Source organism: Narcine bancroftii, chromosome 14 (genome assembly GCF_036971445.1).
Source record: "Narcine bancroftii isolate sNarBan1 chromosome 14, sNarBan1.hap1, whole genome shotgun sequence".
Lineage (NCBI taxonomy): Eukaryota > Metazoa > Chordata > Chondrichthyes > Torpediniformes > Narcinidae > Narcine > Narcine bancroftii.
This window is the reverse complement of record NC_091482.1, coordinates 37,442,721-37,467,683: the sequence shown is the minus strand read 5'-3', so window position 1 is coordinate 37,467,683 and position 24,963 is coordinate 37,442,721. Positions and strand designations below refer to the sequence as shown.

At 42.2% G+C, this 24,963-nt stretch overlaps 1 protein-coding gene across 5 annotated transcripts in view; it reads left to right on the top strand.

Moving 5' to 3' along the window:
- LOC138749600 (AP-2 complex subunit beta) overlaps positions 1 to 24,963 on the top strand; it is a 325,506-nt gene that overhangs the window by 290,079 nt on the left and 10,464 nt on the right. For all 5 annotated transcript variants that reach the window (XM_069911214.1, XM_069911213.1, XM_069911216.1 and 2 more), the window contains one exon: positions 12,578 to 12,732. In XM_069911214.1, the coding sequence (XP_069767315.1) occupies positions 12,578 to 12,732 (155 nt within the window). The remainder of the gene's footprint in view (positions 1 to 12,577; positions 12,733 to 24,963) is intronic.

Here is a 24,963-nt window from a genome sequence, read left to right as displayed (position 1 = left end):
CAGTCTTTGCTGGCCTGGTGTTCCAGGTCTTTGTAGGCTTGTTGCTGCGCAAGGTGAATTGGGATGGATTCATGTTACCACCCAGACAGGATATGCTCCACTGCCAGCCTCTAAAACACTTCACCACTTTGGATGTGAGTGGCACTGGTCATTTGGGCAGGTTACCACACTCCTCTTGGACACAAGTATGATGTTGTCTGTTTGAAACAGAGGGGAAACACGTCTTGCCAGAGTGAGACATTGAAGATATCCATGAACACATTGGCAAATTGGTCTGTGCAGTTTTTCAGTGCTCAGCCGGGTACTCCATCCGGACCGGATGCTTTCCTTAGATTCACTCTCCTGAAGGCAACCCACACATCATCCTTGGATACTGACAGGAGAGGATCATCAGGGGACAAGGTGGGGGGGTTGGGGGGTCGTGCAGTGGTTCTTCCTTGTTCTGATGGCCAAATCAGGTGAAGAAGGCATTGAGTTCATCTGGGAGTGAATCCTTGCTGTGTCCTACTACATCGGATGTGATTTTGTTGCAGGTTAAGTCATTTAGGCTCTGCCACAGCTGTTGGGTATCCTTTGCTGTTTCCATTCCCATCTGGAATCTCCTCTTTGCCGTATCAACTTCTCCTCAAGGATGCATACAGGAGTCAGATAGATCACCTAGTTGAGTGGTATCACAACATTACAGGAAAAAAATGAATAAAACATTAATCAAATATTCATATCCAATGATACAATAAAAACTTCTATATTTTTCTCCCCATTCCCCTTCCCACCCAAAAGAAAAGGAAAGAAAAATACCTACCATTTAATATACAATAATATTAACATAGACAATCATTAATTTGTATATGCAACTAATTACTAATTAAGAGGAGTTGATAAGATAGGTGGACAGAAAATTATCCATAAAATCCATATATAGTTTCCAAATACTATAAAAATGTTCAACTCGATTCTTTAAACTATACGTAATTTTTTCCAAAGGTCTACAATTTCATATCTTATTATACCTACTTCTCTATCATCTTTCCATAATATTGCTATCCATTTCTCTGCATTTGCTATTGCAATACTTAAATGTTAACAGCTTTTTTTGATTGTCAGTAAAGGTTCTTGTCTAATCATTCAACTTCTCAGCAATCCACTGATTCGAGGCAATCCCGCAACCACCTTCTGGCTGTCTGGAGCCTCTCATAATAGGCTATGAAGGCAGAAGGAGCACAGTCAGGTAATTTGACTTGCCAAAATGCGGTCTTGGCAAAGAACAGCAGACCTTCTTTATCTTGGTGCAGCAGTGATAAAGTGTGCTTGAACCTCTAGTACAGTAGGTTGCATGCTTGTGGTAGTCGAGCAGGGTTTTCTTGAGATCGGCCTGATTAAAAGTCACTGATTATGATTTGTAGTGCGTTGGGGTGGACCACATCATGTAGCTTCACAAGTGTCTGTTTGTAATCAGCATTGGGAGGAATATAAACTCTGGTGAGAATCACTGATGAGAACTCTCAGGATAGATAGAAGGGACTGCATTTAATTGAGATTTGCTCTAAGGCAACGGAACTGGAGGTGGACATGACCCCGACATCCATGGCCTGGCCGGTATTAACTAAAAAGAACATAGTGCCCCCTCTCTCTTTGCTAGAATCCAAATTCTGATTAAGTCTGTGATGGTGAAACCCTCTTGTCATATCATGGTGTCTGGTGTGTTCTCTGTTAGCCAGGTCTCAGTGCAGCAAACAGTTGTCTCTGACCCTGAGGTCATCAATTTTATTTTCTAATGACTAGGCATTCACCAGTAGTGTGGATGGTAGGGGGAGGTCTCAGTCCCCTGCGTTTCAGTCTGGTTGGATCCTGGCCCTCATGTCACGTTTTCAGCCTTTAAGGCCTCTGCATTCCTGTCGGTCTGACTCAGCAATTACACAGGAGATTTGAACATTTTTGATGCAATTCAGCAGCTAGTCATTGAGAAGAAGACTTTGTGCTGAGGATTACAGAGCAAGGAGGTCAGGGGGTGAGTATTTAAAAAGATATGTCGTAGGGGTCCCTGTAGCCCACAGAAAGTCGCCAATGATCACCAGCACCATTTGTTTTGATCATTCACCAGCAGATTTGACCATGATATAGTACACCATTCGGGCCTGTAAATACCAAAACTGATCACTGTTCCAGGGCAACCTTGGAATAAAAACACAAAGTGTCTGCTGATTTTATCAGCTGGAAAAAAAATATTCCTGGATTTATTCTTCCAATCTCAGCTCCAGAAACAAGTGCAAGTGCTTCATGGACTTGTTCATCACTCACGGTAAGACCATCCACATTGCTGCCTCTTTCTTAACCAAGTCAGCTGTTGTATCTGAACCCCATTTTCAGTTCACTTCCATATTTATTCATCTATAAAGATGACTGTTTTAAAATTCTCATCCTTTTCAATCCCTCCATCAAAACATATTTCTCCTATTGCCAAGAACTTCAGAAGATGTACAATTGAATAAGATATGTACACTGCTCTAATTCCAGCTCTTGATTATATTTAATTATGCCACTAGTGGTGTTTGAGTATTTAGCTGCCAAATCTTAAGTTGTGAACTTCCTAATGTCCCTCTGATTCTCTTTCTTTCCATCTTTTTTATTTGCTTCACTCTTTACGTAACTATTTATTATTTGGTAACACTCCCATTCAAGAATTTAAATTTGGACATACATATAGCACTGTAAAATGCCATTTTGGCCCACAAGTCCGTGCCACCCAATTTACACTCAATTAACCTACAGCTGCAGTACGTTTTGAGCAGTGGGAGGAAACCGGAGCACACCCGTTCCTGCCAGAGGGGAGAACATAGAAACTCCTTACAGACAGCATTTGAACCCCGGTCCCAATCGTTGGCCCTCTAAAGACATTGTGCTAACTGCTATGCCAAGTGTGCCACCCAACTTGGAATATTCGTGCTCTGTTGACTTTCTTGTACAAATGCAAGTTGTTGTTGTGAAAATATTGGACCTGAACCTTCGGCTGCTCATGGTTGCCCCCTCTCGAAATCAGTGCTGAAATTATACATTGCAGATAAATACTACATTGCACAGGCAGATAATTTACAACATTGGCAAGACTTGAAGTGAAAGTAACATCATTTGCCATATTCCTACTGAAGAAAACCAAGTCAGAAAGTGAAACCACAACAAGAAAAAAGATGGAACTTTACTGCTTGTGCTAAATGTATTCTTTAATAACCTACCACACTTCCATGGTTTGCCTTTTATTGCAAAAATACAAAGTTTGCTCATGTTTCAAAAATAAAACTTCAGAGTTTTGTTTGTGGTTGATAGAATCCAGGATTGTTGCCAGTAATCCATCCGTATTGTTCTTGGCAATCACTTTTGTCGAAAATTATTGAGAACATTGTGATTCACAGTTGGGCCTCTTCAAGTTCTTGATGCAAGATATGTGCAAAATATGTGATAAGGGGTTAGGTGAGAATTTATGACACATCTGTACATCGGAGAGACTGGATGCAGACTGGGAGATCGCTTTGTTGAGCACCTCGGCTCTGTCCACCACAGTAGCGTGCATCTCCCAGTGGCCATGCATTTCAATAATCCATCCCATTCCCTTGCCGGCATGTCTGTCCACAGTCTCATGTGCTGCCAGACTGAGACCAACTGTTAATTGGAGGAACAGCACCTCATCTCTTGACTGGGCACCCTCCAACCCGATGGACTTCTCTTGCTTTTATTAAACTGCACCCCCTTCTTTCTCCCGCCTCCACCCCGTCTCTCTCCTTTCCCACAGACATGATAAATTCAACCTCCTCCCTTATCATATCAAATTTTAAATCTTTTGTTGATCTGAATTCCTCCTCCATTGTTTGAATTCTGAGGTTTTCTGATAGCTCAGTGGTTAGAGCACTGGTAAACCAGGGGTCACGAGTTCGTTCCTCATTGGAGCCTCATTTCTTTCAGGGGTGCTGGACAAAGTGGTGATTCTCTGTCTTCCTTATAGTAGACAAAGTTTAAAAAGTTCATTGAACCTTTATCTTTTACCTTTATATTCCTGCTTCTGCCTTTTCAGATTTTTACTTGAAGAAGGGCTCAGGCCCGAAATGTCAGCAATATATCTTTGTCTCCTATAGATGCTGAAAAGACCAGCTGAGTTTCTCCAGCATTTTGGTGTGTTTTTACTACAATCACAGCGTCTGCAGCCTCATCACTGAATAAATCAGGTTAAAAGACATTAAACCCAGGGAGCAATTGAATTGTGCATTCTGCAGAACAATTGGAAAATTAGGCAGATGAGAATTCCAGCAAGATTCACCTGTTTATATGTGGAAGAGATTCATAGAATGGGCAGTACGGTTGGCATAGCGGTTAGTGCAACGTCTTTACTCTGCCAGCGATCAGAACCTGACCTGGGTTTGAATCCTGCGCTGTGAGGAATTTGCACGTTCTCCCTGTGTCTGCGTGGGTTTTACCCAGGGGCTCTGGTTTCCTCCCACCATTCAAAATGTACTGGGGGTGTAAGTTAATGGAGTGTAAATTGGGCAGCACGGACTCATGGGCTGAATTGGCCTCTTACTGTGCTGTATGTCTGGGGGGGAGGGGAATATATAGTTATAATGTTTTCTAAATAATCGTCTGCACTTTTAAAGGTGATGTTAAATCTGATGGCCCATAGCATGTTTCATGTAGCTCAATTTTAATGTTTGCTTGGAAATGTTTTTGAAAAGCTTTTTGAATTGAATTGTTTTTCTCAAGAGTATATATGATAGGACAAACAACTTTGCTAGGCATGCTATCCAGGCAAGTCAAGCTGATCCAGAAACATGGGAAGGAATTCAATTTCCTTCTGGATCTTTTAATCTGACGTGTTAAGGCTTGGAAGAGCCCAGGCCTAAGCACTGCTAGCCATTAGTGGGTGCTCATGTCTGGACATAACTTCTAAGAACACCACTAGGGCATGTAAAGGCTGAAGCAGATATTCAGGTCACACCCCAAATAACCCTTTGTCCCTGCCACTCACCCATTTCACTCTTCTTGCCCCCTCTCTTGTTGTGACCCTGCCCTTTCCTGCCTCTCACCTTCATCTAGTCAGCAGGTCACCGAGATTTCACCTCTCATGCAACACATTTGCCTCCATTCACCCTTGTCCTCACTTCTGCTCCTTGTCCTCTGATGTTTAACAAGCTTAAGAATGAGTAATGTTCTTCAAGAATACAATTAGTTCTGGCTGCTCTTTTGTTCTTATATGGAATAAATGTTCGAAATGCTATTTTCTCTTCTATTTGATTTGATCTGATGCATGTTTCCAGTCAATTTCCTCTGTACTATTTATAAAAAAAGGAAGCAATAATTTGTGGATTTATATAACTTGTAGACAGGTTTGAATTTATATGCAGGTTTACATCAAGCCAGCAAGTGGGTGAGAATGACTTGTCTCATATCTTTTTTGCAATGCACAGGACACCAAATGTTTTTACTATTCAATCATTTACTGTTGCTACAGCAACATAGATGCCAGAAAAATTGAACATCTAGCAAGTCTGGTTATGTCTGAAGGACCCAGTTAGCCTCTGGGGAAAATCAGTGATTTGCTGCAGATCTCCGTTCATAGCAGGGAGCATTGCCTCCGTCCTCTGCTGATGGTTAGTGACAGGAGGAGGTTGAGGGGAGATAAATCAGCCCATGACTGATTAGGAAGTATGAACAGTGTGAAGCTTTCTCTGTTCCGTGATAGTTCAATCCAATTTGGAATTGTGATGGGAAACCTTTGCAACATGGGACAAACGCGCTCAACCTTAGCAAAACCAAGGAGATGATTGTGGACTTCAGGAGAGAATTGGGAACATTCCTCATCGAGGGCTCAGTAGTGGAGAGAGTCAAGAGCTTCAAATTCCTGGGTGTCAACATCTCCAATTATCTGTCCTGGAGCCTCCATGTTGATGCAATCACGAAGAAGGCTCACCAGCAGATATACTTTGTGAGGGGTCTGAGGAGATTCGGTATGTCACTGAAGACTTTCGAAAACCTCTAAGGTGGACCGTGGAGAGCATTCTGGCTGCTTGCATCATTGCCTGGTATGGAGGTGTCAACTCTTTTTTTTTAAGTTTTTTATTTTTCACACCATAAATCACAATAGCCATGATATACACTTTTTCTTTTTCACACATTTACAGTGACTTTTTCTCCTCCCTCCTCCCAAGCCACCCCCCCACCCCCCCCTCTCATCCATTTTAGGTATACAATCTAGGTTGCATTAATTCAGTCAGACAATGTTGTCATTCAACAAAGATACACCAGAAATTCTACAGAGTCCATTCTTTTCTTTCCTTCTCCTTCCATCAACTTAGGTAATGTTTGTCCCCGGTAGGTTTTCGCTATTGTATTTAATGTAAGGCTCCCATACTTGTTCGAATATTTCAATATTATTTCTTAAACTATATGTTATTTTTTCTAATGGAATACATTTATTCATTTCTATATACCATTGTTGTATTTTCAAATTATCTTCCAATTTCCAGGTTGACATAATACATTTTTTTGCTACGGCTAGGGCTATCTTAACAAATCTTTTTTGTGCATCCTCCAAATCAATTCCAAATTCTTTGTTTTTTATGTTACTCTCAGGACAAAAATAAACTCCAGAGGGTTGTTAACTCGACCTGTGGCATCACAGGCACTCAACTTTACTCCATCAAGGGCATCTACATGAGGCGGAGTCTTTAAAAAGCACCCTCTATTCTCAAAGATCCCCAGCATCCAGGCTATGCCCTCTTGACTCTGCAACCATTGGGGTAAAGGTAAAGAGCCTATAGACAAGCACTCAGTGACTCAAGGACAGCTTCTTCCCCGCTCCGTGTACTTCTATTATTTTTTTAATATGTTATTGATGTAAGATGGTTCATAATATGAATATTTGCACTACAATACAAAACACTGAATTTCATGACTTGTTCATGACAATAAATTCTGATTCTAATGTTTACCTGTTTGAATATATCCATTGTAAGCAACTCTTCTTGTTGCCACTTCAGGTTATCCATTTGTGAGACTTGATTTAATGTTGTTTGTGATGAGGCAAAAGGCTGTTAAGAATTTAATAGACTTTACAAAAACCTTTTTCACGTACCGCCCTTCAGGACAAACTCAAGATCTTGCTTCTCTTGGCATTCTGCGTGTCTAAACAGTGAGACGGTACAATAAGAGTAGACAGAATGCAGGATTATTTTGCTGGATCATTTATATTCAAGATCCTCAAAAGCTGTCTTATTGCATCCAGACTACAGTTTACAGATTTGGCCTGAGGCAGTTAAGAAAGCAGTAACATGGTTAATCCATGTGACAGAGAATACTGAGCTATGATTTGATGAGATAGGGTCATTAATCTTAAAAGGATCTCAGAGAGGACCATAGATAATAGCAAAAACACCTTGTTGCCATGAAAGGCCTGTGTTCTCAATTGTAGCTTTACTTTAGACTCCAGCCATTTTTTAACCTTTCATAATAATTACTCCAGACTGGGTCCATGGGTAAACTACAGAGCAAATATCAGTATGAACCAGCTGGGGGTTGGGAAAAAACCAGTCCATGAAAACTGGGACATGAAGTATATGTCCTTGATGGTCGTCCCTGAAAACAGGAACATGGAGTCAAAATGGTTAAGCTGAGATTCCCAAATTGAGAACTCTGTAGCAGTTGGTGTTCATACCAAGAGAGCTGGGTTTTTAGTGGATATCTAAAATTATGGCTTCAGACCTTCTGAGGTCTGACAATGAGGAAGAAATTGTCAAGGAAACAAAATATCAAAATTGGCTTCTGTGCCTACAATTAAGTAACTGGGAAGCATTAAGTAAGTATGGTCAAGATTGGATAAGTTTATTATTACAGGTTGGTTGTAACAGTGAAAGATGGAGTCAAGGATAGTGGTGGCCATTGATGATGTAACCAGGTCAAGGTGAGATCACAAAATAAGTGCAGTAACATCCCAGCCAATATATAAATTCTGTTGCTTGTCAGGAAAATTACCCTTGTACCTAATATTTATTCACCTAATAAAATGCTTGCCTTCTATTTTGTACTTAATATAATTCTGAAGTTACATGACGTCGGAGAAATTTTACTTTCATCATCTTTTAGTGTGAACTTGTCATAATTCAGTTCTATATTTTACAGACAGACTGATGAACAATTGAAGTGGCAGCAGAGCTGTTTGTGATTTGGGTCAAATGCAGCTCGCATTGTGAACCCAAGTACTTATAACTAGATCAGGTCAGTCAAGCAGAAGTAGTTTAGGAATTAGCTGCGTAGACTTAACATACGCTCACAGTTAGATGTTGGGATAGTTAAGAGCAAAGGGATATTGAGAAGGAATGAGCAGCAGAGAAAATTAGTGGAGGAACTCTGCAGGACAGGCAGTATCCATGCAAGGCAATCGACAGTTGTTTGGAGTATGTTAATGCTGAACATGAATTGAAACACCTGAAATAACAATGACAATATAAAAGCACTAACTTTGAAAATGTGCAAGGTTACTATTTAAACCTGGTTACCTCCTTAATGTTTGGGACATGTTTTTCCTTTATTTGTCCCTCTGCTCCACAGTTTTAAGTTTATAATCAATAATTTGCATGTGATTAAAGTGGACATTCCAGATTTTATTAGAAGTTATTTGTATATATTTTGGTTTGATCGTGTAAAATTACTGCACTTTTTAATACATAGTCCCCTCATTTCAAGGCACCATAGTGTTTGGGACATTTGGCTTCACAGGAGTTTGTGAGTACTCAGGTATGTTTAATTGCTTCATTGGTGCAGGTATAAGAGAGCTAGGCTGGCTTCTCGAAGCTTTTGATCATCTTTGGAGCTTGTAGTTGCTATTTTTCAACACAAGGACCAATGAATGTCAACGAATCTGTTATGAGACTGAAAAACAAGAATAAAGCAGTAAGAGATATCGCCCAAATGTTAGAATCACCAAAATCAATGGACATCATTAAGAAGAAAGAGTGTACTGGGGAGCTCAGTAGTTGCAAAGGGACTGGTAGGCCAAGGAAGACTCCACTGCTGAAAATAGAAGAATTCTTATCATAATGAAGAAAAATCCCCAAACATATCTGTGATAGATGAGAGACATTCTTCAGGAGGCAGGTGTGGGCAAGTCAATGACAACTGTTTGCAGAAGACTTCATGACAGAAATACAGAGGCTACACCTCAAGATGCAAATCACTAGTGAGCACAGAAACATGATGGCCAGATTACAGTTTACCAAGAAGCATTTCAAAGAGCCTGCAGAATGCTGGAAAAAGGTTTTGTGGTCAAATGTGACCAAGATTAACCTGTATCAGAGTGATGGCAAGAGCAAAGTGTAAAGGAGCTGCCCAAGATCCGAAACATACGTGGACAAACATACGAGTCTCAACGTGGACAAGACAAAGAAGATGATCATGGACTTCAAGAGGACCAGGAACGACCACCTCCACTACACATCAACAATTCTAACAGAGAGAATGGAGAGCACCAAGATCCTTGGAGTTCTTTTAATTAGTGACCTATTGTGGGCTCACAACATCTCCTCACTTGTCAGGAAGGCGCCACAGCAACTACACTTCCTGAGAAGACTGAAGTGGGCGTCTACCAGCCACCATTATGTCAGGCTTCTATAGGATCTCCATCGAGAGCATCCTGGCTGGCTTCATCACTGTGTGATACTGTTACTGTGGATAAATCTGTATTTATTGTCATTAACAAGAGTCAAAATTCAATGTTTTATGGCAGCATCACACTGCAAACGTTAATATTATGAACCACCTTACATTAATATACAAAAAAAATTAAAATAGTAGTGCACAAAAATTCAGGTAGTGTCTTTGGTTCATGGATTATTCCGGAATCTGATGTCGGTGGGGAAGAATGTCCTTGTGCCATTGAGTGCTCATCTTTAGAGTCCTGTACCTCCTTCCCGATGGTAGCAGAGTGAAGGGGGCGTGGCCTGGATGGTGGGGGTCTTTGGAGGATAGAGGCTGCTTTTTTAGGACACCACTTCATGTAGATATTCTTGATAGAGTGAAGTCTGGTACCCGTGATGTCTGGTGCCTGTGAAGTTCTTGTCCTGAGATTTGGTGCCTCCATACCAGACCGTGATGCATCCAGCTGGAATGTTCTCCATTGGTACACCTGTAGAAGTTTTCGAGAGTCTTTGTTGACATACTGAATCTCCTCAAGCACTTCACAAAGTATAGGTGCTGGTGGGCCTTTTCATGATTGCATCAACATGGAGGCTCCAGGACAAATCCTCAGAGATGTTGACACCCAGGAATTGGAAGTTCTTCCTCTCCATTACTGAGCCCTCATTGAGGATTGGGTTGTGTTCCCCTGACTCCCTCCTGAAGTCTACAATCATCTCCTTGGTTTTGCTAATGTTGAGCACAAGGTTGTTGATGTGGCACCGCTTAATGAGCTGCTCTGTCTCCTTCCTGTACACTTCCTCATTGCTGGAATCCATCAATGGAGGGAAGGTCAATCCTCAGGACCTTAAGAGTGGCAGAGAAAATCGCTGGAGTCTTGCTCTCCCCCACTGCCAACCCCCTCCATCAATGTGATCTACCAGTGAGGACCCCTTCCACACTGCACACAGCATCTTTGCTCCCGTCGGGGAAGAGATTCAGGACTGTCAGAGCCAGCACCACCAGGCTGAGGAACAGCTTCTTCCTACGAGCAGCGAAAATGCTGAACGACCAAAGGAACTGCTCACGCTGACCATCCGAGTCTCTCATATGAACAAAACAATATTTGTTTGTTTGTTTGTTTTTATAAATATAATACTAGTCCTGGATATGTATTATTTGTATGTAAATGTGTTCTGTCTGATTGTGCGTCTGCATTTTTGGCACCGAAGATCGGAGAACACTGTTTTGTCAGGTTGTACTTGTGCAATCAGACCACAATAAACGTGACTTGACATCCTCATCTGTGAAATGTAGTGGTGGGGGTGTTATGGCCTGGGCATGTTTGGTTGCCACATGTACTGGTACACTTATCTCCGCTGATGATGTTTGTTATGTTTGGGGCCTCTGTAGTAATAAACGACATCCACATTATAGAAGGCTCTGTATGTTACAATTTGTTGAAAAATGACTGAAGCCATTTGTCAATTAATTTTAACAGCCCAAGAAAGAGATGTGAGCATAATTTTTCTTTGGCTTGGCTTCGCGGACGAAGATTAATGGAGAGGTAATGTCCACGTCAGCTGCAGGCTCGTTTGTGGCTGACAAGTCCGATGCAAGACAGGCAGACACGGTTGCAAGTGAAAATTGGTTGGTTGGGGTTGGTGTTGGGTTTTTCCTCCTTTGTCTTTTGTCAGTGAGGTGGGCTCTGCGGTCTTCTTCAAAGGAGGTTGCTGCCTGCCGAACTGTGAGGCACCAAGATGCACGGTTTGAGGCGATATCAGCCCACTGGTGGTGGTCACTGTGGCAGGCACCAAGAGATTTCTTTAGGCAGTCCTTGTACCTCTTCTTTGGTGCACCTCTGTCTCGGTGGCCAGTGGAGAGCTCGCCATATAACACAATCTTGGGAAGGCGATGGTCCTCCATTCTGGAGACGTGACCTACCCAGCGCAGTTGGATCTTCAGCAGCATGGATTCGATGCTGTCGGCCTAATTATATTTAATTATATTATCATTTAATTATATAATTAAGTATAGCATAATTATGCTATACTCAAACCACGCTTCAAGGGTAAATAATGTGAATTTTCAGATTGTAAAAGGGAATGAGAACAGGAATACTCGGTCGGTTGACATTATGCCTTGATACACATAATCTGTTATGAGCAGTTAGGATAAAGTTTAAAAGTAATGCTTATCTCAGACTTAATAATCTCAATGCTGGAAATGAGAGAGGAGAGTGGGATCCAGGAGAGGTAAAGAATCAGTTCAAGCTTCTGCCTGATCTTGTACTGAATGGCGTCTCCGAACTATCTTTTCAACTAATGTACAGGCCATCATTAAAGTTAGGAATTTGTGCCTTTGGAATTGGGTTTGAATGCTGACTCAACTTAAAGACTTGTTGGTATTCAGACTCACTTGTAACACTGTCGCTCATATTCAAAATTCAGATTGTTATTGATACTCTTGAATCTGCAACAGGAAGTCACTGCCCTGGAGCTTAATTTACAATTCGTTCTTTTTTTTCTGCGTAACAAGCGTAAATTCAGCTGCTTGATAATAGCATTGCTATAGGCAGAACCAGACCAATAAGCAAGTTAAGAGCGAAAAAAAAATCTACTGCTCTGTCTTTCAGACTATCCAGTTGTATGCCAATCAATGTGGTAGGAATTGCAGGATCCAAAGTTTGTCAGATAGTTTAGATCTTCGCAATACAAAATATATCACTGTGCTTCACTGCTAATAAATTATATTGAATAGACCGAGAACATAACAATCAAACCTAGCTGTAGAACCAATGTAGAATGCAAAAACTTGAAAATAACCCATCAACAAGGAGCAATGAAGACATTTCCATCAATTTAAGAAAACAGGTAATAAATGAAATTATTTCTGTGCTCATGTTTTCTGTTATTTTTCTTCTCAGATATGGTGTCCACTAAACTGCAGAATAGCAACGTGTTTACCATTGCAAAAAGGAATGTGGAGGGGCAGGATATGTTATATCAATCCTTGAAACTAACCAATGGGATTTGGATGCTTGCAGAACTGCGCATTCAACCTGGAAACCCCAACTACACGGTAAGAGTATATAATGGTCCAGCAATTTTTTTTATTTGATGAGTTTTCATAAGGGTTTTCTGTTTGTTTCGGGCATGCTTATAAAACCCATGTAGGTGTCAATAGAAATTTTCTGACTATCTTGTCTGTGGTGGAGAGGAAAATTGAAACAATATGCACAAGTAACCACTCTCCTCATAGGTATGTGTGATCATGGGTGAGGGAGAGACTCTGTCTGATTGTTATAGCTGGCAGGATGGAAGAACCATCTGAGATATTCTGGAACAGAATAGTACAGATGACTGCCAGTTTCAGAAATTGGTGAGGTTGTCAAGGTTACCTAAGTCCAGGGATAACATTATCCATGCAGAATCCTTAGAGTCTGCCTTGATGGTGAAGGAAGTTGGCCCATTATGGACTTGCTTCCAGGTTGCTACGGTTTCTGAAAAGCAAATGTGCTCTATGCCCAGTAGCTTCATTAGAGCTAAGCACACAAGTTCAGTACAAAATGCAGACATCTTTATGTGTGGAAAGTACCCATGTAAAGTTTTTATTTTCTTCGAGAAGGCATAAACTAGCTAATTACATTCTAAAATTCACTTAGCATTAATGCATTGTGCTGTGGAAATATCCTTTTTTTTAGTTTTTTTTGTCAGAATACATTAAAATGAAAACAGAATATAATTGTTTTCTGAATATTTATGATCCCCATTTTTGGATGTGGGATTCAGTGCTGAGCTGCATCAAGTACAGGTTGACTATTATCCCACCAACTCTGAGTTCCTAAGATAGCATTGCCACTTCAGAATCTTGTAAAAGAGGGTATGCATAAATAGAAAGACTAAAATTCAAGGCAGCAATAGAAAGAAATATCATTTTATGCAGACAAATAGCTATTTTTTTATTTCTATGTCAGGTTAAATATAATATTGAATTGAATAGTTGATTGACATATGTACTGAGATACAGTGAAATGCTTTATATTGTCTGCTATTCTGGCAAACAACTCAAACATCCTAAAGAACAACAAAGATAAACGTCCTACTTATTTGAAAGTGACAGTAAGCCTTTCATTATGTAAGTATATTCTTCCCTTTTATTAGGTGGGTGATCCATACTTCAACTCCATTTTCCAACCTTTGTTGCATTCTCCTTACTACCCTTACTGAATAAAAATAATCTATCACTCTTTTGAAGGAGAGAGTTCTACTTGATTGCATAGTATTCCCGTCCAAATCTTGGGAAGGCATCACTGTGGAGTTAGCTGTAGCTCATTGGTTGCATTTGAACTTTATCAGAGGTATGTAGACGTAGAGTACGTGGTCTAGACTGAAACTTCAGTCAGTGATGTGCTGCTGGAGGTGCCACTCTTTAGGCAGTATTGTCAACCTCCCTCTGATGTGGACATAAAGTGCAATAACACATTTTTGAGGAAAATCAGGGAATCCTTTTTGTCACCTACTTTAATCCATTGAACATTACTATTAAAACACATTATCTGGGCTACTTCTATGTGAGGATTGCTTGCAGAATTTCCTTATTTTACAGAGGCAGTTATTCAAAAATACTTAATTTCTTTCAGATGTTCCAAGGTCAGAAAAGTTGCAGTTTTGTGCACAGTGATGTTTTCTATTCTTCCACGGTGCCAGCTTTTTACATTTCTCGCTTTGCTGTGGCCTATCTGACATTAGCCATTGGTGAGGAATTAGAGCCCCAAGTATGATTCGTTCAATTATGTGAGCATATGCTTGAAGATCTGTTGAATAGTCTAAAGGGATTAATTACAGGATTGATGATGCAAAATTTAGCAATGAGTAGATCATCCATAATTGAGAGGTTTCACTCTAACCAGGGGAATGATCCAGACATTTCATATCCAATCTCACATAATAAAGCCAGGGATTTTATAGGAAAGGTTGAATATGGAGAACACTATAGTGTGATCAAGGAATGTCATGGTCCAAATAACACCTGATTCCATATCATTACATTGATGAAATGGAAGAAATCGTGCATACAGAATTGTACAGTTTACCTTCTCAATTCTCAAAAATTTTTATAGTTTCTTTACCTTTCAATTAGTTATCTTGAGATACAGTGCCTCTGCATTTATTAGGATCTGTGATCTTGATTCATCTGAGTTCCCTATTTGCGCAACAAGGTACTGGGGACCTGAATTTATTCTTAAGAACTTTGAGATATGATGAGCAAAAGTTAATGCAGGTACACAATCCTTTATCCGGACATCTAAAATCAGGAAATCTCCAAAAACCCGAAAGTGAAGAGAGAGAGAGAGGCGGCAGTGGAAGTCAGGCAGGCGAGGGGGAGAGACCGGAAGCGCGAGTCAGTCAGGCGAGAGACCAGCAGTGTCAGTCGGCCAAGAGACCAGCAGCGGGCGAGGGGGGGTGGGGAGACCGGCAGCGCAAGTCAGGCGGGTGAGGGCGGTTATCTGGTTCTCATTTGAGTTAGATTTTCATTTTAATGGCTGCAATTTTATAATATGAATGTGAGCATCAGCTCGGTGGAGGCAGTACATTACATCAGTTGACGTTGAAATCACTGGTGTTCCACATCTTCAGAAGTCATATCATTTTTTGGCATCAGGAATCCATGCAGAAAAAAAAGATTTAAAATTAGACTGAAGGGAGTATATTTCTCTGAGCAGCCACTGTTGTTTTCAGTGAGAGATTATGAAACCTTAGTTGAAGGGGAAATTCTTATGTTAATGCTGTGTCCTAACCTGTCTGAGCTACCAGAAGTAGAGGCTGAGCTCCACTTAAAATTCAGAGCACACTGCAGCAGTCATTTTGAGTTTACTTCCCAAGGCTCAAGAGTGAATTGTGCAGACTTGGAAATTAGACTCTCTTGAAACATACAGTACATGTTCCTTGAGGAATCCATTTCCTCTCCCAGTCAGGTTTTCTTGTACAGGATCTGCTATAGAATTCAGGTTATGGTAGTTTATTTACTGGGATAAAATTAAAAAAGGAGAGGAGAATGGAACTATTCAAAGTGCCTTTGACTTTTATTCTATTTTAACAGACCTTTGAGAAGGAATTGTCGTCCACTGTCAAGGTCCAGTTCAGTGGTTTTCAAACTTTTTCCTTCCACTCACATACCACCTTAAGTAATCCCTCTGCCATAGGTGCTCTGTGATTAGTTGAAAACCACTGCCCTAGTTGCTCATGGACTTTACCTCAAATACTAATCTAAACTAAACATATTACTGATTATCCAGGGGAACGAGGTTGGGCAATAATTTTTTTAAAAATCTGATGTGTGGAGGGGGTGGGGGGCACACTTCCAACGTATGTTTTTAGAGAAATTAGAAATTTGCAATGCATCAGGCTGTTGTACATCTTGCCTGGAGTTTTAGGATTCTGACAATGGCCAATTTAACTGGGAAATAAACTTATTTATTGATTATATCTAACCAAAGGTAATTCTGCAAGAAAAGATGATCCTAACAAAGAGAAAACATATACTACTGTATTTGTAGTTCCACTGATTAATATGAATGTGAGCATCAGCTCGGTGGAGGCAGTACATTACATCAGTTGATGTTGAAATCTCTGGTGTTCCACATCTTCAGAAGTCATATCATTTTTTAGCATCAGGAATCCATGCAGAAAAAAAAGATTTAAAATTAGACTGAAGGGAGTATATTTCTCTGAGCAGCCACTGTTGCATGAATATGATAAAAGGCATTTACATCTATTTGGGGTTGTTAATGGTTTGCTCTGACATGTATTCAAAAAATAAGACCTTGTGGTCCAAGACCAAATCCTCAGTTAATGAACCCATATTGTGCTTGGGTTCTTCTGTATGGTGGAAAAAATGCCCAATTCTAATTTCATTTTGAAGTGTTAGAGTGATCAGCTTGTGTTATGAACACCCCCATAATCCAGATTTCCCATCTTTATCCTTGGCACTTAGAAGATTACAGTGCATTAAAAACCTTTCTGCCCATGATGGTATGTTGATCTATATTTTTAAACCTACTCTAAGATTTAAACCTTCCTACCTCACACCCATTACCCTCCTTTTTTTGCATCCATGTGTGTGAGAACCTTACAAACTTTTTTAAATATATCAAGCACTTCATTTCTTCATTGAATGGAGTTCCATGTCCATATGCGATTTGATCCCATGAATCCTTGTAAGAAATGGTATCAATATTGTGATCTCCCAGGGTTACTTCCAACTGTTGATTTACGATAATGGTTTGAGCAACATTGATTTGATTTTGGGAAATGCAACAAAACTGGTCAGCTGACATCCTATTTTGTGAAGTGAAGCAGTTAACCAACCAAATATTGGTTCCCATTGGTAATTCTGTAGCCAGCAATCACATTGCATTGCATTCCCCTGGCTTGGTTCCATTCTGGCCCTGGCAACTATCATTCTTTAGATCAAACTGGTCCATTCTCACTCTTTAGATCAAACATTTTCACCTACTCATTGTTTGCCTCTTTCCATCTGAAAGACTGATCTGTAGCTTCGTTGTTCCAAAGTTTAATTATCACAACGTTCTGCTTCATCCCATGCTCCAAAACTCTGCTTCTAATGTCTTTAGTTGCACCCATTTCCCCCATTTTCTGATCTATATTGACTGCCAGTTGAACAGTTTTAGATTCCCTATGCTTTGCTTTCAAGTACTTGGATGTCTTTCTGTCTCATTATATTTGCTTTTAAATTTTTTCACCCTTTTGGATCTCTTTGTTCCTTTATAATGTCATGTAATGCCGCCCTCTTTCACAGAGCCTCAACTCATCTGTTCTGTTACAGAACATCCCAGATTATGAATGCCCAATGTACAGACATTTGAAAGAACATGTGGGAGTCTGGCGGGATAGATTTGCTGGGGCCTGGAGACATCTTCTACCGGGTGGGAATGGAGCTTTTCCACATGTTGTCTCTTCTCTCTCTTAAGCCCTCAGCCACAACAGTCAAGAAAAGGGTGATGCAGAGCAGAGAGCACTGAGCAAGCCCATTCACTGACCGGGTCAGAGAGGCTGGCTGGTGGTCATTGTTTCTGTGCCTGCTCACTTTGCCATCACAACCATGATCCCCTCCCCACACATTCTTGTTCAGTTCCAATTTAAGAACAATCTGGTTTCAAACAGTTCTCAGAACCCGATGGTTTTCTCTGTGGACACTTCAAATTTTGTGTAATAATTTTCCTGTGAAATGTCTTATTTTTCATGTTAAAATGCTTTATAAATACCATTGTTTATTTTTGTGAGTATGTATATTTTGTACATTAAGCATTGTCACATAATAATTATTAGAACTCAGACCACTTTTAAAGGTAATATTTAAAGCCTCCGTGTTGTACACCCATGGCAGAGATCAACAGTGTGATTAGAACGTTCACTGAACCCAGCTCTATTGGAACACATCCATAAAGGACCTCAGTGAGCCATTGAACTCGCCCTGCTTCCAAGTTAATAACTTGCATTGTAGAGAGAATGTAGCAGAGTGTCTACTGCTACACCCAGGTTATAGCTCAAGATTATAGCTCGTGGACTGTAGCTCGACTCAGGGAAGAATGAAAACCTGCACACCAGTACAATGTATTCGACACTGTGTTTATTCAGGAGGAGCTCCACCTTTTATAGTGAGCTCAGCCGCATCACCACCGGGGCATGGATTGAGCAGGCCGGCCACCTGCGATCCACCAGCAGTGATTGGTCAGTTTCACCATTCCACCGGTGGCCTACGGAAACAGGCATCTCAGCCCGTGCAAGGTCTTGCAGGTCGCTGTGTTCGATGGCCATTTCCGGTGTTGATCCAAGGTGCGGGCCACTACATAACCCAACCCACCCCCTCCCCCAAAGAACCAGCTATCATAACAGAACTTTTAGGAGGCTGACCCCTACACCATGGGGTTGGATGGGTGATGGGCTGGTCAGAGTCTAAGTAGGTCAGTTTCAACCGGTCGATGGTAAAAGTCTCCTCCTCTCTGCCACTAATGTCCAGAACACAGGTGAAGGCATGGTTTCTTATGAGACAGTATGACCCCTTGTAATGTCTCTGGAGAAGTGGCTGGTGTGTCCCAAGCCGAACAAATACGTATTTACAATTGGCTAAGTCCTTGGGGATGTGCATGTGGGGCTGGCCGTGGGGTCTGGGCTTGGTGGGGGCTGGGTGCTCACAAAGCTGGGACAGTGTGGTCTCTGGGGGCTCCCCTAAGTCCTCAGGGGTCATTACAAATTTGCCCGGTTTGATCAGGAGTGCGCTGTTGAGCAACTCAGCAGACGATGCCTTGAGGTCCTCCTTGGGTGCAGCTCGAATTCCCAACAGGACCCAGGGAAGCTCGTCAGCCCAATTAGGTCCAGTCAGCTTTACCATTAAAGTTGCCTTGAGGTGTCTGTGGAACCTCTCCACCAACCCTTTGGCCTGTGGGTGATACGCCATGGTCTGGTAGAGTTGGGTCCCCAGGGCATGGGCTAAGGCAGTCCACAGACTAGAAATGAATTGAGATCCCCCATCTGAAGTGAGGTGTTCGGGGGCTCCAAAATGTGCTACCCAAATGTTGAGAGGGGCCCATGCACGCGCCTCTGATAGCGGCTCTGCCTCTGGCCATCTAGTCTCCCGGTCGAACAGTGTGAGGAGGTAGTGTGTGCCTCTGGACACAGGTAGGGGCCCCACAATGTCAACGTGCAGATGGCTGAACTGGTGACGTGTGGGCTCAAATGTCTGTGGTGGTGGGGGGGGGCCTTTGTGTGGGTCTGAATTTTGGATGACTGGCAATGAGTACAAGTCCTGGGACCTGGCCCATAGCGCAACCTCTTTGCAGAGGCCGTGCCAGACATACTGCTCACCACCATCTTAACAGTAGTCCTGATGGTGGGGTGAGCCAAGTTATGGACTGAGTCGAACACTCATTTCCTCAATGTGGCTGGAACAAGAGGGCAAGGTTTACCTGTCAATGTGTCGCAGAGCAGCCTGCGATTGCCGGGGGCGATCTGGACGTCTTCCAGGTGTAAGCTGGTGAGCACTGTCTGGTGTGCCGGAATGTCAGGTCTGCTTGGTGTGCCTCTGCCAGGGCTGTATAGTTGATGCCAGGGTTAGGATCGTGCACTGCAAAATAGCTGGCCGGGATAGGGCGTCAGCCACTACATTATTTACTGGCTATATGCTCAATGTCCGTAATAAATTCAGAGATGTAGGACAGGTGCCACTGTTTCCTGGCTGACCACGGGTCAGACACCTTACGGAAGGCGAATGTAAGGGGTTTGTGGTCCTTGTAGATTGTACTTGAGCTATGGTGCCCTAAGGTGTTTACTGAAAAAGGCCAGCGGTTGCCAATGCTCAAGTACACCCCCAACTGCTATGCTGGAGGCGTCTGTGATGAGGATGGTCGGGGTGTCTGTCCTGGGGTGCACGAGGAGGATGGCGTTGGCTAGGGTGTTCTTAGTGGCCTCTTGGGTCCATTGGAAGTTTTTATTGGGCCCTGCCATGAGGGGAAAGAGTTGGACTCACGATGCATGCCGCTGCAGGTGATGGAAGGAAGTTGGCCATATCTGCACACTCCTGTAGCCCTTTCACCATTGATGGCATGGGGAAAGAGTGAATTCCCTGCACCTTCGCTGGCAATGGTCTAGTGTAAGTGGATAATCTCTTGACCAAATTGGCACTTGGCCAGGTTGATGGTGAGGCCAAAATCACTCAGCCTGGAAAACAGTTGATGTTAAGTGGGTCGCATGCTCAGCGCGGATGAGGATGGCGATTAGTATGTCATCAAGGTACATGAATGCAAAGGGCAGATATCGGCCCACCACATTCATCAACCTCTGGAAAATTTGAGCCACATTTTTTAACCCGAAGGGCATGCGGAGGAACTCAAACAATCCAAAGGGGGTTATGATGGCTGTCTTTGGGATGTTATCTGGATGAAGCAGGATCCTGTGATAACTCCTGATGAGGTCCACCTTTGAAAATATCCATACCCCTGTAAGTTCACAGTAAAGTCATCAATATGTGGCATGGGAATATCTATCTAGAACAGTGGCCTCATCGAGGCACCAGTAGTCACCCGCTGACTTGGGAACCACGTGGAGGGGTGAGGCCCAGGGGCTACCATTGTGCCTCACAATGCCCAGTTCCTCCAATTTTTTTAATTTGTCCCTATCCAAGTTAAGTTTTTGAGGGGGGAGTCAGCCGGTGCGCCCTTGCATGGAGGGGAGGGCCCTCAGTCATGATCACTCCATGTTTGGGTTCCACCGAATGGAAGTAAGGCATGCTGGTGGTGGGGAAATCCATCAGGATCTTGAAAAACTCGTTGGTGGCAGAACTCTTCGAGTGCAGGTGGGGGTTGGTGACCTTGGTGCCGCTGAGGGAAAGCGATTGGAATGTCTGGGCATGTACCAGTCGATGCCCTTGATGTCCACCAGGAGGGAGTGTGCCCTCAGGAAGTTGGCACTTAAAAGTGGTTGCTTCACGGCTGCCATGGTGAACTTCCAGGTGAACCGGCGGTACCTGAAGCAAAAGGGCATGAAACGGGTGCCAAAAATTCAGCTATTGGAGTCTTTTGCCACCTGGAATTCCCAGCCCATTTTGCCACAGCAAACCTCGGGGCTGGTGGGAGGAAATGACACTGTATCGTGCCCACTAAGAAGCATTGGCCCGACAGCGAGACCTGGATATATAGGAGGCTTTGCAGTTGGCCGATCATCGCAGCCATTAATGACTGGCCTGGGCATTTCCCTGGAACACGTAGAGGAAGCAGCATCGCTGGGCATCGGATCCCTGCCGTGATGATAATAACATTACAGTTCATCAATGGGGCGTCTCATTTCTTTGGTTGGTTGGTTGGACGGTCAGTCAGATGACCGGTCAGCATTCCTCGTGGCCAGGCTCTGTTGATGTGGTGTCGCAGGCATCCCTCTTCACCACTCATAGCACATCTGCTCGGGCAGCCACCTTCCTGGGGTCCTCGAAATCCTCCTCCATGATGAGCAGCTGGATGTCCTCAGGCAGCCTCTCCAGGAATATTTGCTGGAACAGTGGGCATAAGGTATGGCCATTGTAGAGAGCGAGCATGTCACTCATAAGGGTGGATGGGGCCATGACCCCAAACCGTCAATATGCAGTAGACTCGCACTTTAAGTTAGTAGCTCTTTGATGGTCACATACCTTCCTTTTTCCAGGAGCTGCTGGAGGAAATCGATAATCCGGGCTACCGAGCCTAGTCAGGGGCGCTGGCCAAGTAGTAGTAGCAGCGCACGTCGGCCTCAGAGATCTTACGAATAGCAAATTGCTATTCCGTGGTTGGACAGTCCAGAAGCAGAGCAGCTTCAGTGCTACAGCGTTTATCTCGGATTATTGCTTCATTGTCAGATTCAAAATGCCATTTGGGCCGGTCGGGGTCATCACTGCCACAGCTCACAGCTGTAGGTCAAAACTTGCATAGGAAAGAAGACATACATGCCAGTAGAGTGTATTCGACACTGAGTTTATTCAGGGGCTCTGCCATTTTTTTAGTGAGCTGCATCACCACCGGGCTTGAGCGGGCCAGCCACCAATTGGGCCCCCTGTGATCCACGAGCAGTGATTGGCCAGTTTCAGAGTTCCACCAGTGGCCTATGGAAACGGGCATCTCAGCCCATGCAAGATCTTGCCAGCTGCCGTGTTCGATGGTGATTTCCGGTGTTGGCCCGAGGCGCGGGCCGCAACAAGAGCATCAAAATAAGCGGGTTGACTGAATAGAATTTATGCTCCTCTCACATGATCCCTTCGACATATTCTATTCTGTTTTGTCTCATGGCAATGCCTCCCTACTATTGGCTCAATTTTTCTATATGGAAACAAATTTCATATCATAAATACTTCTGCTTTCACCTGAATTCCTTATTAAATATGATGAAGAGTATCTTCTAAAAATGCACACTTCTTTTGGAATTATTCACAATTCACACAATTAGTTACTGAAGCATGTACTAAATTAATTGTGAAGAAATTTATGTGAATCCCCATTCCTACTGGAATCATAAATAGATAATATTGTCAGAGTAGCAAGAGCAGTTGTCACCCAGATGAATGGATTTTCAATCCTCCTATGCTGTCGATCATTCACCATTCCAATTACTGAAACATAGTCGCTATTTTTGTTTGCATGCAAGTCAGCATCTCTGCAGCATTCTCTTGTGCAACACAAAAGTTTTTGTCCATTTAAATTATATATTCAATTTGAAACCAACTGTTTTCATTGTTCTCCTGGCAATAGACATTGTTGCTAGAGGGTGATGGTCCATCAACCCACTATTTGGCAAAGTTGACTATATTCCATGTGACAGACGAGAGAACAACTATCTATTGCTAGCCATCCTACATGAGAGACACTAAGCTCAAACCCAACCCTGATATTCAGAGAAATGCTCCTTCCAAACAGAATAAGAACATAACCCCACCCTCCTTAGAAACTATGGGATACTGATCCCTAATTCAGTGCATCTACTGTTGTAGTCAATTGAATTGGTTCAGAGCAGCAACATGGAACCAGCCAATCACTCCAACACATGATACTTTGGTTTGTTCAATCATAGGATATGCTGATGTTAAATTGGTTGAATTATGTGTGAATTTCTGATTCAGGTATTAGTTTATAGATGGACATTTTAGTACAGTTTCACCTGTGATTGGGTCTTATTAAGTTTATATTTTTATGCAAATAATCTAACTTTGTTTTAGCTGATTAGAAGACATTTGTGTCTGATTATTGTGCCATTTTCAAACCTGAGCAATATGTGCCTGGGGGATCTACACGTTAACCATAACCCATTATTTTCCATGACAAACGAGTGTAGTCCTGCACACAATTTAAAAATTCAGATTCTGAAGCTGTCAGGGAAATGCTGTATTATTCAGAATAAAAAAGGCACCTTTGCCTGGCTTCCAACCATTTAATTGCCAACGTTTATAGAGGAAAGAGTTTCTTCAATCTTCTTCCCATTAGCAAGAATTCCTCTGATCAAACCCCACTGTTCCAGAGAGTGAAGAGGAGCGTCCCTTTGAATATTTTAGCAGTTCTATTCACTTGATGGGAGGGTGTCTTAGAAGGCTCTTTGAATCAAGCCACAGAGGTAGAGCTTAGAATAAAAATAGAGCTGATCACTTTGCTGGAGCATCCTAATTGTTGGCCTAGATTGGAACAGGAATGTAAATAAACTACAGTGAGGTACAAGAGAAATGTACAAAAGAGTTATAGTAGAGAGGATATCCTTTCTCCTGTGTTAACTGGGATTACCTTACATTAAAGAAATAAACAGGGTGACATTTGCAAAGGTTCCAAAAGGTAAAAGGTTATCAATACACAGAGCCTGCCAAGCATAAACTGGAAACAGCTACTTGCAGATACATCCACATTTGGAAACTAGAAGTATTTTATATCTAAATTTAGACATGCAGCACAGTAACAGGCCACTTTGGCCCATGAGTCCGTGCCACTCAATTTACACTCCATTAACCTACACCCCCCCCCCCCAGTACGTTTTTAACAGTGGGAGGAAACCAGAGGCCCCGGGGAAAACCCACGCATACATGGGGAGAAAGTATAAGCTCCTTACAGACAGCGCAAAATTGGAACCTTGATTCGGTTACGATAGCTGGCGCTGTAACAGCGCGAATCATGAGGATGAATGCTGAAGATATCAAGGCCAAGGAAGCCAGGTTGTCAAGGGGATTGAAAATTTGTTTTTATTAAAGTAGCACGGCATGGAAAATGAGGGATGCCCTTCAGGAACACAGAGTGTGTGGGGGGCATTTGTTGTTAAGTTGCATTATTCAGTTGTCACTTTGCCAACTGAATAACTCTAAATCTTTCTCTAAGTTTTCAATCGTTTCTCTTGTCTGTCCCCCTTGACATTTCAATGTATACAAGCTTTTCACATTTACATTGCATTGTGGAAGGCAAGTAATTTATGTGTATGAGAAATGCTTCATTAAATATCTTACTACAAAGCATAAATACAAAATAAAAAACAAAATTAAATTCACATTTTGTATTTTAGTAATTTTTTAATATTTTATTTTGTTTTCCATCAAAATAGAAATAGCATCACACATTTCTTCAATGTGATATTTCCCCCTCCCTCTCCTGACCCCTTCAATAAAGAAAAACCACTGAAAGGAAAAATTTACATCAACCACTGTATGATCGGACTGGCCACAACATTAAAAACAAAATTAGATGCGGTGTCAGTGCTTTCAATGAATGTCCGGAAAAGTAGCGAAGCCACTCCCTTTTAT